The sequence below is a fragment of the Capra hircus genome, chromosome 28 (assembly GCF_001704415.2).
Source record: "Capra hircus breed San Clemente chromosome 28, ASM170441v1, whole genome shotgun sequence".
NCBI lineage: Eukaryota > Metazoa > Chordata > Mammalia > Artiodactyla > Bovidae > Capra > Capra hircus.
The window spans coordinates 1,758,874-1,773,060 of record NC_030835.1 but is presented as its reverse complement, the minus strand read 5'-3'; the positions used below and the strand labels follow the sequence as shown (position 1 = coordinate 1,773,060).

At 42.3% G+C, this 14,187-nt stretch overlaps 1 protein-coding gene across 4 annotated transcripts in view; it reads right to left on the bottom strand.

The window, feature by feature from the left end:
* The window catches only part of PARG (poly(ADP-ribose) glycohydrolase), a 118,013-nt gene that overhangs the window by 102,980 nt on the left and 846 nt on the right, over nucleotides 1-14,187 (bottom strand). For 2 of the 4 annotated variants that reach the window (XM_005699356.3, XM_018042231.1), the window contains exons 2-4: nucleotides 5,157-5,223; nucleotides 3,297-4,283; nucleotides 2,254-2,437 (exon numbers count right to left, since the gene is read on the bottom strand). In XM_005699356.3, coding sequence (XP_005699413.2) covers nucleotides 2,254-2,437; nucleotides 3,297-4,283; nucleotides 5,157-5,223 — 1,238 coding nt within the window. Of the gene's footprint in view, nucleotides 1-2,253; nucleotides 2,438-3,296; nucleotides 4,284-4,957; nucleotides 4,978-5,156; nucleotides 5,224-14,187 lie in introns of those variants that run through there. The other 2 variants (XM_018042232.1, XM_018042233.1) reach the window with 2 other exon arrangements.

The following is a 14,187-nucleotide window of genomic DNA, read 5'->3' as shown; positions in this document are numbered from 1 at the left end:
AAAATCATTATATTTAAATAAAAGCTATTTTAATAAATACAATTTTTAAGAGTGGCTCTACTTATTCTATCTATAGCAAAGAGACTAACTGGAGGACTGTGAAATCCAGAGACGGCAGCTACAGCTTTCATCACTCATTATATCTCTCATCCAATATTAAGAAAATCCTATCCACACACCTAAACAGCTGGCAGATGGTAACTTTTTTACACTGTTATTTTGATGTTTAAGGAAATGCTTCAAACAGCAGTAGCAAGAGAACCCTGATTCTATGACCTGCACAAAAATGAGTTCTCTTGGTAAAACCTGCTGGTTAAAATATGGTATTAAGCAAAAAAAAAAGTATTGAGCATTTTTAAAAGTAAACACAGGTTAGTTTTTTCACGAGAGGTTTTTCATAGTTAAATATACAGTTTAGAAAAGAAATCTGAGTCAGCGTCAAAAGAGGCCCTGGGCCACTTTCATGAGGCACAATTCGATCATCACTGTTTGCTTACTCTTCGTCTCTTAACCGAGCTCGTACCTCTTCCTGCTTCCAATGTATCCTCTCTTCAGTCATCCTTACATACAGCCGTCTGATCAACCTTGCTATGTATGTAGTACAACTACCGTCTGCACAGACATTCCCGTGATTTCCAATTCTTACAGACTCAGTTTCTGATACCTAAAGCCCTCTACAATGGACCCAAACTACTTTTCAAGTCTTCTCTTCCACCATTTTCCATCCAAATACTCAGTTCCAGCAAATCAATTGCTTCCCATTTGTAAAAATTTTAAACTGCACAGCCTTTTCCTATAAAGGTTATATATCTATCTAGAATTCCCTTGCCTTACTAACTCCATTTCAGAAATTTCCTCTCATCTTCAAGAACTCAGCTCAAACTCCACCACCCTGCTCAATGTTGCTTTTACCTAACCACACTAATGAGTTCCGTACTTCAGAATATTTAATCACATGAAGGCAATGGCACCCCACTCCAGTACTCTTGCCTGGAAAACCCCATGGACAGAGGAGCCTGGTGGGCTGCAGTCCATAGGGTCACTAAGAGTTGGACAGGACTGAGTGAATTCACTTTCATTTTTCACTTTCATGCACTGGAGAAGGAAATGGCAACCCACTCCAGTATTCTTGCCTGGAGAATCCCAGGGATGGGGGAGCCTGGTGGGCTGCCGTCTATGGCGCGCACAGAGTAGGACACGACTGAAGCGACTTAGCAGCAGCAGCAGGCTAAGTTGTTTAAAATCAGAGTTTCTTTAAGTAGCCCCTGTGAAATCCAATATAGAATCTAATAAATGAGATGAATATTTAATCCTGCATGGATTCTTTTTTTTGTTGTTTTTGTTGGCCATGCCACATGGCTGTGGGATCTTAATTTCCTGACCAGGAATCAAACCCAGGCCCACGGCAGTGAAAGCGTTGAGTCCTCACCAGTGGAGAGCCAGAGAATTCCTAAGACATGGATATTTAAAACTACTCTAAGAGTGACAGAAATATTCTAAGATTGGATTACGGTCATGGTTGCCTAACTCAGTAAACTAACTAAATATAATTGAACACTTAAATGCTCAATAAAGTTTTTCTTTTTATTTTTTTAAAAGAACCCATGGAAAGCATGAAAGAGGTTCCCAGGGTTAGTGAGGAATGAGAAGTTACTGTTTAGCAGGTAGAGCTTACGTGCAGGAAGACGGAAAATTTCCGGAAATGAACAGCGGTAATGGTTGCACAGCACTGCCACCAAAATGCACACTTAAAAGATGATCAAGTTGGCAAACTTCACATTATGTACATTCAACCACAGATTTTTTAAAAATGAGGTTGGTTTTAGAAATGCTGAGCTTTAGATACCTATGGGATAGTGATGGGGATGTCTAGAAGAATCTAAAGCTCAGAAAAAGAGGATCAAACCAGAGAAGAATTTGAGGATACTGAACAACATACAATTTTGAATTTTAGTATCTAACATGTAGTGGGTACTCAATAAATATTGTCAATTGAATTTTTTAATTCAATAAATTTTCTTAACAATACAGAATATTCAATACCCTCAGCAGTTAACAGTGATTCATCTTACGGATGTGTTAAGTACCGTATTAAGTAACCTATCATCATATTTCTCTGTTCTATACACTTCTCAGTACTTTATATATGCAGAAAAGAGCAGCGCTTTCTGTGCATTGGTCTGTTTTTCACAAGTATCACAATAAATTGAAACTCAGCACCTTCTCTCTCTATAGGCAAGAGGTGATATCTACCCGAACAGTCACTGTGTGGTTGGCAGACGGTCTCAAGGGAGGCAGCCGGACCCCACACCTTGGCACCCTTCTCATCTCCTCAATAGGGGTTCCAAGCCACTTCTTATCTGGAGAAAGCTGGGGCGGAATGTATTTAGGGATCTTCCTTTCTGCTCTTTGATGTTTCATTTCACACTGTTCTTTTCTAAGATCAAAACAAATATATTCAATCACAAACCACTCGCTGTTTAAATTCACTTAGATACACAAGTAAAAACACTTACCCAGAAGTTATTGTTTAAAATGTGCCAAACTTGCTCTTTCTCCTTGGTATTTAGAAAAAACAAAACAACAAAAAGCTTATAAGGCTTACAATAAAAGCCAAGAGCTTATTTTCAATAGTCTGTGGAAGGAATTTCCGAACACATGTAAATCACCTTCTGAAAAAAGGGGCCTTGTAAAACAACAGGTACATTGCCAAACAAGTCATGGTGCACCGTGTCCGCTACTTCTTAGGACTCTAGACAACAATTTTCAATGAAGTGAACTTACTATGGCGTGCTTGCCACAAAAGATCACAAAAATTATGGAGTGGGCTTTAAGGTAATTTTTATACTTACATTTTTTTGTAATCATACAGGCTGGGATTTCAATCCCAGCTTTACTCCCCACAAGTTACATAATCTCAGTGACTTTCCTAACCAATTTCAGTCTTCTCATTTGTGAGGTGAGTGCAACACCACCTGCCTGCTGTCAGAGCATTAGAGAAAATGCATGTACAGTAGCCTGAGGTAACAGTAGTTACTATCATATTTATGATCGAGTAATTCCCATAAATCTCAGAAGGAAGTTCATGAAACTAAAATCTGATTATTTACTTCCTTTCTGTTTCTGTGATTTTTAGAATTTAACATTTGAGTCTAAGTTTAAATTATGCATTATTAATTAATAAGAAAGATAATTATTTCTTGCCTTCAGTGCAAACCATAACTTTGTGAAACTCCCCCTCACAAAATTATATAACACATTACCCTACTGAAGACACTCTTGATGGTAAAAATTACCTTTTGTCCTCTGCTTTGGGCACTCTCATGAAATGATCTGTGATTTTAGAATCCTTTCTCCCATGTTGCTTAGAATTTCTGCACTCTACATTCAGGCTAGAAGTACTTCCAGGTCGTTTGACATTCACATCATTCATTCCAGCTCGACTCTCTCCTCCTTCAAACTGGAAATGTAATCGAATCTCACCTCCCTTAGCAGAGGACCGCTTCCTCAACTCAGTGTCAGCTTCTCTTGGTTGGAACCTTGAAGGCTTATTTGCTGTTTGAGCAGAACTGCTATCTTCCTGTTCATCAAAACCTGGACTTGTCTCTTCATCTGCTTCTGAATCCTGACAACTATTTTTGGAATTATCTACGTCCATTGGTGACTCGGGTTCACTTTCTTTCTCAAACGGAGGAGAATTTCCTAGACCACTTTCTTGTCTGCTCAATCTGTTGGCATTTTTCAGTCCAGTACCAGCATCCTCAGAGCCAACGTCCGACGAGGGGCTCTCCGGCAGCACGTCTGTGTCCTCCTGCCGACACCCTGCGCGGGCTTCTGCAGGATGGCGAGCCCCGCTACACTTCTGGCGGCTTCTGGCTTCCCTGCCCTGTCCATCTTCCACCGTCTGCTGTGCGTTCGCAAGCTTCATATGTGTCAGAAACGGCTGGTTATCTCGACTCTCCTCACTATTTGTGTCGCTGTGACCATCATTTTGGGGTGACCGACCAACATTAGCGTTACTGAACTGCTCTGGCACCAGAGTTACTGCAGGAGGTTCACTTTCCAAAAGCCGTTCCGAGTGTCTCCCTTCATTCTGCCACTGACACACAGCTGCAGTCTGATGCTGCTTCAAATACTGTGTACTTTTTTCAACTGGTGACTTATCGAAACCTAGCTGAGAGACATTTTCTAATTTTTCCATGTTATGTTGATAAAAGTTATCTTTTTGTACAGAACTCATCATGGATTCTTCTCTCGTATTGTTGTTTTCTTTACTATGCAAGCTGTAAAAGAGCAGAAAGAATGACACAACAGAACTCATGAGACAATAGGAAGAATTTATGGCACAAAAAGATCACTGACCCAAACACATCCCTACAATATCAGAGCCATAATTAAGCTTGCGATTACCTGAGCATACAGCATGCTCTTTCACGACTCCATACCTTTGCACGTTTGCCTATAATGCCCTTTTCCCAACTGTGTGCCTGGCAAACACCAGCCAGAAAGCAGTGTTAACCCTCTCTCGCCTCCTGTGCGGCCCCTCTTGCAAAGGTAAAGCTGACTGTCTGCTCTACGTGCTAACTGCCACGGCGCCTTGTATGCATCTTTGCTGCGGCGTTGATCACACGTGTAGCAAACACCAGCTAGAATGCAGTTAACCTTCTCTCGCCTCCTGTGCAGCCTTTCTTGCAAAGGTAACGCTGACTGTCTGCTCTACATGCTAACTGCTACTGCGCCTTGTCTGTATCTTTGCGGTGGCATTGATCACACGTGTAGCAAACACCAGCTAGAATGCAGTTAACCCTCTCTCGCCTCCTGTGCGGCCCCTCTTGCAAAGGTAACGCTGACTGTCTGCTCTACGTGCTAACTGCCACCGCCTTGTGTGTATCTTTGCTGCGGCGTCTATCACACATGTAAGAATCCGCGCTTTTCGGCGTCTGTCAGCACCACTCACTGTAAGCATCTTAAAGGCAGAGACCACTGCTGCTTCATCTCTGCATCTCAGGGTCACTAAACCATCCCTGGCGCACAGCATCAACGGAAACGCCAACACAGGAAAACGTGAGAGCAAAAAGGAGAGACACCAGCATGAGCCGCGACCCGACACCCATGCATCAGGCTGTTCGCTCCTCTAGACGAGCATGTTTCTGTACCTTTCTGATCCCACTGTCTTGATTCCTTTAGTGTCCATCCAACTGGTTATCGTCTTCTGCTTGAAAACTGTGAAGGAAAGAAAAATCTATGTGCATGCATACCTTCAAGGAGAGAACACCTACAGCAGCAGATACACATGGAAGGCATTAAGCTAGGTTCTGCGGATTAAAAAAAGATCAATCATTCCTTCCTCATGCAAGCAATGGGAGAAAATACAGGAACATAAACATAAATACATTTGGCACAGAAGATAAAAGTGACCAGACCTTAAAGGAACTGGTCTGGTCTAACGGATGAGACTACAGACTCTGAAATCAGACTGTGTGCTTAGTCGCTCATTGTTCGACTCTTTGTGACCCTTTGGACTAACAGCCTGCCAGGCTCCTCTCTCCATGGGAATTTTCAGGCAAGAGAAAAGGAGTGGGTTGCCGTTTCCATCTCCAGGGGCTCTTCTGGACCTAGGGATCGAACCCGCACCTTCTGTGTCTCCTGCACTGCAGGCGGATTCTTCACCTAGGTCCAAACCCTGGCTCTCCTTCTGACTTCCTGTGTGATTTCGTGAAGAGCCGCCTCTCTGTGTCTGACTCCTCATCAGTAGATGTGCAAATTAATAGTGTCTCTCTTGGGTTATTGTGAGGTTTAAAGTAACAACCACTGCAAACCGCTTACCATATGCTCAGTAAATGTTAGTTATTAGTTATTATTGGTATTAAAAGAGATCCTAAGGGAGGCCCCTGGTGGTCTAGTGTTTAGGATTTGGCACTTTCCCTGACCTGGCCCAGGTTCAATGCCTGGTTGGGGAACTGAGGTCCTGCAAGTGCACAGTGAGGCCAAAATAATAGTAATAATAGATTTAAAAAGTAAAATGAATTCAAAAAGACCCTGATTAGAAATTAAGATATTTCTGAGGAAAGGACTACTTTAGGGAATTGAAGAAAGTGGGATCATCTGATAAGCAGTTCTTGAAGAATAAACATGTAGTCACATTAAGGGAAAAAATCAGAACAACAGAACCAATGGTAGAGAAATATGAAGAAAACAACAGAAAATATGGCTGAAAGGTCAGCAACGAACCAAAGAGATTCCTGAAAAACCCACAAAGAGAGGTACAAAATAATGTCCAAAGTCACATTCAGAGCTGTAATGCCAGAATTCAAATCTAGGAGGCTCCCAGTCAGGCAGGATACACAGCCTAGACAGCTGGTGTGAAGGGGCAAGAAGGAAGAGTCTATCGTTAGAAGCTGATGAGGAAGGTACTGGTCTAGGTCAGTGGTTCCCAAGCCAACTGAATCGTCAAGACTGACAACAGAGGGATCCAAGGGCCACGTCTAGACCTTCTGAATGAAAATCTATATGTGATGATGGAGGTATGAGGGGAGGTGGATTCTGTATTTTTTCCCCCCTAAAAAGTGGTTCTGATGATCAGCAAAGTTGAAGAACTATCGGTCAAGATCCAAAACTAGTCTTGTCTTTGTAAGAATAGAGAACAGAAGTTGAGAAGTGAGAGTCATCACAGATTCCAAAATGACAGAGGTTAGAGGCGGCACTAAATTTTAAGCCTGAGACTTGAAAGACGGTGAGAACATTAACTAGAAATGCAGACGGTAAGAGAACTGGATGTAGGGGGAAAACATGGTTGGGTCAATATGAACACACTAAATTTGAGATGCCAAAGAGATAACTAGATAGATGACCAGCAGATAGTAGCAAAAGTAGAATTAATGGTTCAGCAAGGTACATAAACCATAAATAAATGGAAGCCAAATTCATATAAACGTTAGAAATTTAAGCATGCTTTCAAATTTAATGTATCGCATGTGGATTACATGTATATAACATTTTAGCATGACAGTGAAAGTGTTAGTCGCTCAGCTGTATCTGACTCTTTGTGACCCCATGGTCTATAGCCACCAAGCTCCTCTGTCCAAGGAATTCTCCAGGCAAGAACACTAGAGTGGGTTGCCATTCCCCTCTCCAGGGGATCTTCTTGACCTAGCAATCGAACCTAGGTCTCCTGCACTGCAGGCAGATTTTTTTCCATCTGAGGCACCAGGGAAGCTCTTTAATATGAGAAACCATAAAATCTTGAACATTCTCAACTACTGTCTAAATTGCAATGTAAGAATCTAGGCACCTTAGATCACAAACCCTCTTATTTACCCATGTCCCTTCAAACACCATAACATGAGACGCCATCCCAAATACATGAAAATCAATCATTTATTTATCACTGTATTTGAGTGCCATATAATTCACATTTTATACTAAATACTAACGTTCTAACTAGTCAAAATCTTTTATCAGCAGTTTAAAAATCATTTGTCACAAAAATTGTACATATATATATTTGATATTTCTTGTTAAACACCACGACTTTAGTCATTTTATGAAGTCAGTACTTCTACAGTAAATTAGACTTCAGAGAAAAAATTAATTCTAGTCACAAAAGAGTAAGAGAATAAACCAGTTGATTCTGAAACTTTTTCTACAGTTCCATCTTCTCCATTTAATTTCATTATATCAAACACAGCAAATATAGAAAACCCTCAAAGAACAAACCAGCAATGGGCAAAAAAATTCATTTTTTGAGTCAGTATAGAATTTAAAATACCTTTTGCCATAAATGTAAAGATTTGATGGTACGATATGACTATGTTCCTATAGCACACACGAAGCATGACACTATCATGACAAGTCAACTGAACCTAAAGAGTGCAGGCAACATCATTTCGTAAAAAACCATGAAGCGTGTTACAGTGCAGCTGGAGGGGAGGGCGTCTCCTGCAGCTCTGACACTGAGAATGTGTTCTCTCTCTAGCTTCAGGCTTCCTGTTCTAATTCCTGAAGCCTGAGAACAGGGTGAAGGAGAAGTAGGAGGCTAGGAGCCATCATTTCCTGCTAATGAAACAGTCCTCAGTCCTTCCAAGGACCCCAGAGAAAGGAGAGCCTGCCAATGCTGCAGTTCCTGGCTTGCGAAGGTTTCTCTCACAGCACATCACAGGACTGTTTCCGCTGTATCCCTCTGACTCCTGAAGTAACCATAAAATGGATAGCATCACCGATTCAATGGACATGAACTTGGGCGAACTCTGGGAGCGAGTGAGGGACAGGGAGGCCTGGGGTCGCAGAGGGTCAGACACGACCTAGCGGCTAAACAACAACAAAGCATAAAATGACGTGTCCCAGGTTCCAGGGAATCTTTCTTTTAACTAGAAGTAATCACAGTAAACAAAGAGAGAGGCCATAGGAGGTGATGAAATAGACACAAAACAGAGTCAAACAAAATCTTGGCCTGAGATCTTTGCTCAATTCAGTTCAGTCACTCAGTCATGTCCGACTCTTTGCGACCCAATAGACTGCAGAATGCCAGGCCTCCCTGACCATCACCAACTCCCGGAGTTCACTCAAACTCATGTCCATTGAGTCAGTGATGCCATCCAACTATCTCATCCTCTGTCGTCCCCTTCTCCTCCTGCCCTCAATCTTTCCCAGCATCAGGGTCTTTTCCAATGAGTCAGCTCTTTGCATCAGGTGGCCAAAGTACTGGAGTTGCAGCTTTAGCGTCAGTCCTTCCAGTGAATACTCAGGACTGATTTCCTTTAGGATGGCCTGGTTGGATTTCCTTGCAGTCCAAGGGACTCTCAAGAGTCTTCTCCAACACCACAGTTCAAAAGCATCAATTCTTCAGCGCTCAGCTTTCTTTATAGTCCAACTCTCGCATCCATATATGACCACTGGAAAAACCATATCCTTGACTAGACAGACCTTTGTTGGCAAAATGATGTCTCTGCTTTTCAATATGCTATCTAGGTTGGTCATAACTTTTCTTCCAAGGAGTAAGTGTCTTTTAATTTCATGGCTGCAATCACCATCTGCAGTGATTTTGGAACCCAAAATAATAAAGTCAGCCACTGTTTCCCCATCTATTTCCCATGAAGTGATGGGACCAGATGCCATGATCTTAGTTTTCTGAAAGCTGAGTTTTAAGCCAACTTTTTCACTCTCCTCTTTCACCTTCATCAAGAGGCTTTTTAGTTCCTCTTCACTTTCTGCCATAAGGGTGGTGTCATCTGCATATCTGAGGTGATTGATATTTCTCCCGGCAACCTTGATTCCAGCTTGTGCTTCTTCAAGCCCAGTGTTTCTCATGATGTACTCTGCATAGAAGTTAAATAAGCAGGGTGACAGTATACAGCCTCGACGTACGCCTTTTCCTATTTGGAACCAGTCTGTTGTTCCATGTCCAGTTCTAACTGTTGCTTCCTGACCTGCATACAGGTTTCTCAAGAGGCAGGTCAGGTGGTCTGATATTCCCATCTCTCTCAGAATTTTCCACAGTTGATTGTGATCGACACAGTCAAAGGCTTTGGCATAGTCAATAAAGCAGAAGTAGATGTTTTTCTGGAACTCTCTTGCATTTTCCATGATCCAGCGGATTTTGACAATTTGATCTCTGGTTCCTCTGCCTTTTCTAAATCCAGCTTAAACATTTGGAAGTTCACAGTTCACGTATTGCTGAAGGCTGGCTTGGAGAATTCTGAGCATTACTTTACTAGCGTGTGAGATGAGTGCAACTGTGCGGTAGTTTGAGCATTCTTTGGCATTGCCTTTCTTTGGGATTAGAACAAAAACTGACCTTTTCCAGTCCTGTGGCCAATGCTGAGTTTTCCAAATTTGCTGGCATATTGAGTGCAGCACTTTCATAGCATCATTTTTTAGGATTTGAAAGAGCTCAACTGGAATTCCATCACTTCCACTAGCTTTGCTCCTAGTGATGCTTCCTAAGGAAGATCTTTGCTCAGTCACTTAGTAATAATGTACTTCATTTCTTTGAGACTTTACTTGCTCACCTATAAACTGGGATTAACAATACTTATTTCCAAGGCTTATGTGGATCAGTGAGAGGAAAGTACTGAGTGGCCAGTCTCACAAAGAAGAAACTCAAAAAGGGCATCCTCCACCAACATCCCCGCCCATCTCCTTCTTCACTGAGCTCATTAGTTCTCTGTCTTTGCTGACTTTACGCCACATAATCCCAGCGACCTCACTCAGTACCCAGCATCTTTCAATGAGCAAGTCATTGAGTTAGGTGCTAGAGATACAGTCGAAAGGCATAAAATGCAGAAAAATTCACTTGTGCTCAAAGGAACACCCCACCTTCACAAAAAGCCTCTTTCCTCCAGCAGCAGGACGATAAGGCATGGGAAGGAACAGTGTGGTGAGTCCAAAGAGCAATGGACAGTGGGAAAGTTTTGAGATGAGCAAAGAGGTTTGAAGATGCTTTTGACGGCACTAAGGCTAAAAAAATGATAAGGCAGATGGGAACAATATAGCTCCAGACAACCCCCCAACCAACAACGACCTACACTGGGGCCATCCCTGAAGTGAGGAGAGAAACTCCTCACTGTTTACAGGTAACTGTTAATAGGTGGAAAAGGGAAGCTCCTATACCAGTACAACTGGATAAACCATTCCCCATCGGAATGTGAGTCAGAAGCGGAGCTCTGCCTATACGCAGACGTGCAGATTTCTATCAGGATAAAAAAAACGCCCAGGAAGATAAACAACACAGAATTTAAAGGTACTGAATAAATATCCATTTCCCTACCTTACCTCTCCTAGGATAAGCACATATAAAAATTTTAAATACCAAGTTCCTAAAAGAATTCCAAAATCTCAACCAACAGATTTTGATACAAATTTACACTTTGAATATTTTGTTCATTGGCGTCCTCTGCCAGGTATACAGAAAACATTTACACACATGCACAAGTACAGCCCAAGTATTAACTCAGTTCCTCTTCTGCAGAAAATCAGAAGATCCAATCAGTAAGGACTGACAGCCACCCCTCTCCCTCCACTCACTCCTCCTCCTTTATAGGACCTATAACAGGACCACAAACGAGCCTGTCACAGAAGTCACAGTACCTGGAGGTCACCCTCAGTTCCTCTCCCTTCCACTCTCCCTTCAACAAGTCCTCTAAAATCTACATCCTAAATCTTAAATCCACCTTTCTCCCCATCTTCAAAAGAGCACCAATATTATAAGCACAGTTACATCACTCAGTCGGCCAGCTCACCTGCACTGGTCTCATGACTGGTCTCCCTGTCTGCAGTCTCGACTTGCTCTAACCCAGTGTTCCAGAAACTACAAATGACCAACATTTTTTAGTTAAATATTACAGACAACATGAGAATGCTTCATACATAGTAAATTTCACAGTTTACATATGTAAACTATGTAAACTTTCATAGTAAACATACATAGTTTATTTCATGAAACGTTTGTTATAAATATGGCATGTTAATCAGGAGATATATCTACTGCGGGTTGCAGTCAGAAAAGTCCAAAGATCACTGCCTAAGCCATCTTTCCAAAAATATAAACCAAACGACTGTAACACTTTCTTATAAGCTTTTTAGTCATACTCTGCACTCGGTCGCTTCAGTTGTGCCCAACTCTTTGCAACCCAAGGACCTTGCTTGCCAGGCTCTTCTGTTCATGAGATGTTCCCGGCAAGAATACTAGAGTGGGTTGCCATGACCTTCTCCAAATGATCTTCCCGACCCAGGGATTGAACCCACGTCTCCCCCGCTGCAGGATTCTTTACACCTGAGCCACCAAAGAAACTGACCGTTTAGTGGTTCCCCATTAACCACAGAATAGTGTCCAAACTCCTTGAAATGCCACTTGACTTTGTCCATAAATAAGCTCTTCTGCTCCTTCCCAGCCTTAACTGACAGTGTTGTCATCCTGTGCTCCTATCAAGCCACCTTTTGTACATCCCATTCCCTTGGCCTTTATAGTTTTCTCTCTCCTTGGTTTATAAATCAAACCCTGCTCATCCTTCATTGCTCATTGGAGGTCTGCTTCCCCACTGCCTTTAAGTCCTGAGAGGACTAAGTGTACACCATTTGTCAGAGGACAGCCTGACCTGTGTCCGTTCTCTTACACTGTTGACCAACGCTTCCTTTTTGAAACGCTCTTATCCTTGCACGACCAAGAGCCAGGCTTTCCTCCTACTTCCCTGGTTGCTTCCCTTCAGTCTACTCTTATATGGCAGTGTTCCTAAAGTTTCTGTCCTAGGTCACCTTTTTTTTCAGTATATGCTTTATACCATCTAATCTACTCCCAAGGCATCAATAATGGTGTATATTGTAAGAACTTCCAAATCTATATTTCCAGCTCATATATATTTCTTATGAGGTAGAAACCCTTATATCCTGTTCTCTCCTAAATCCATCCACTTTTCCCCTTTACTACTGCCTGCTGCTGCTAAGTTGCTTCAGTCATGTCCGACTCTGTGCGACCCCATAGACGGCAGCCCACCAGGCTCCTCTGTCCCTGGGATTCTCCAGGCAAGAATACTGGAGTGGGCTGCCATTTCCTTCTCCAATGCATGCATGCATGCTAAGTCGCTTCAGTCATGTCCAACTCTGTGCAACCCCATGGACAGCAGCCCACCAGGCTCCTCTGTCCACAGAATTCTTTAGGCAACAGTACTGGAGTGGGTTGCCATTTCCTTCTCCAACTACTGCCTGCAACCAAGTATAAACCATCATTATTTCCCATGTAGACTAACTCCTTAACCAGTCTTGGGCCTGCACTTCTGCTCCCTTTCAATCCATTCTTCATTTTCCACACACTAGCAACAAGGATCTTTAAAATATGTATATTTTCGTAAATATGTATTTTAAAAATATATATCCAATTATGTCACTCCCCTATTGAAGCCTTTAATAGTTTCGTATTGCTCTTAGAAATAAAGTTCAAAACCCTCAGCACGCCCAGTATGACCTGATGTTTGCCTCTCTCTCTGCAACCCCATCTCTCACTACTCTCCCCTGTCCACAATATTCATCAGCTGCACTCTGGGATCACTTCATTAACTCCTCTTCATCTAGCTAACCCCTCATTACTCTTCAGTTCAGTTCAGTCACTCAGTCGTATCCGACTCTTTGCGACCCCATAAACTGCAGCACACCAGGCCTCCCTGTCCATCAACAACTCCCAGAGTTCACTCAGACTCAAGTCCATCGAGTCGGTGATATTATTCAGCCATCTCTGTCGTCCCCTTCTCCTCCTGCCCCCAATCCCTCCCAGCATCAGAGTCACTTCCAATGAGTCAACTCTTCACATGAGGTGGCCAAAGTACTGGAGTTCTAGCTTTAGCATCATTCCTTCCAAAGAACACCCAGGACTGATCTCCTTTAGAATGGACTGGTTGGATCTCCTTGCAGTCCAAGGGACTCTCAAGAGTCTTCTCCAACACCACAGTTCAAAAGCATCAATTCTTCGGCGCTCAGCCTTCTTCACAGTCCAACTCTCACATCCATACATGACTACTGGAAAAATCATAGCCTTGACTAGACGGACCTTAGTCGGCAAAGTAATGTCTCTGCTTTTGAATATACTGTCTAGGTTGGTCATAACTTTCCTTCCAAGGAGTAAGCGTCTTTTAATTTCATGGCTGCAGTCACCATCTGCAGTGATTTTGGAGCCCAAAAACATAAAGTCTGCCACTGTTTCCCCATCTATTTGCCATGAAGTGATGAGACCAGATGCCATGATCTTCGTTTTCTGAATGTTGAGCTTTGAGCCAACTTTTTCATTCTCCTCTTTCACCTTCATCAAGAGGTTCTTTAGTTCCTCTTCACTTTCTGCCATAAGGGTGGTGTCTGCATTACTCTTTAGTCTTCAGAATAAAATTCTTATCTTCTGGCTGGGAGATTATCTTTGAGCCTACAAACTGGATTAGGTACACCTGACTCTACCATTATGTTCCGTTCCCTTATGAACTGGAACATCCATTACCGTTTATTATGTTGACTTTTATAATCGTCCATCTCTCCTGACAGACTTTAGGGTCTGAACACAGAGACCAAGTAACTTTTGTTCAACATAGTATGCCAGAGCCAAGTTTAATGCCAGCTAAGATGAACGCCTCTGCATTCAGGAACTAAAAACCTAAATTGAGATAAGCTATGATTTTTTTTTTTGTAGCTTTCTTTTCATCTAGAGGCTGAAGC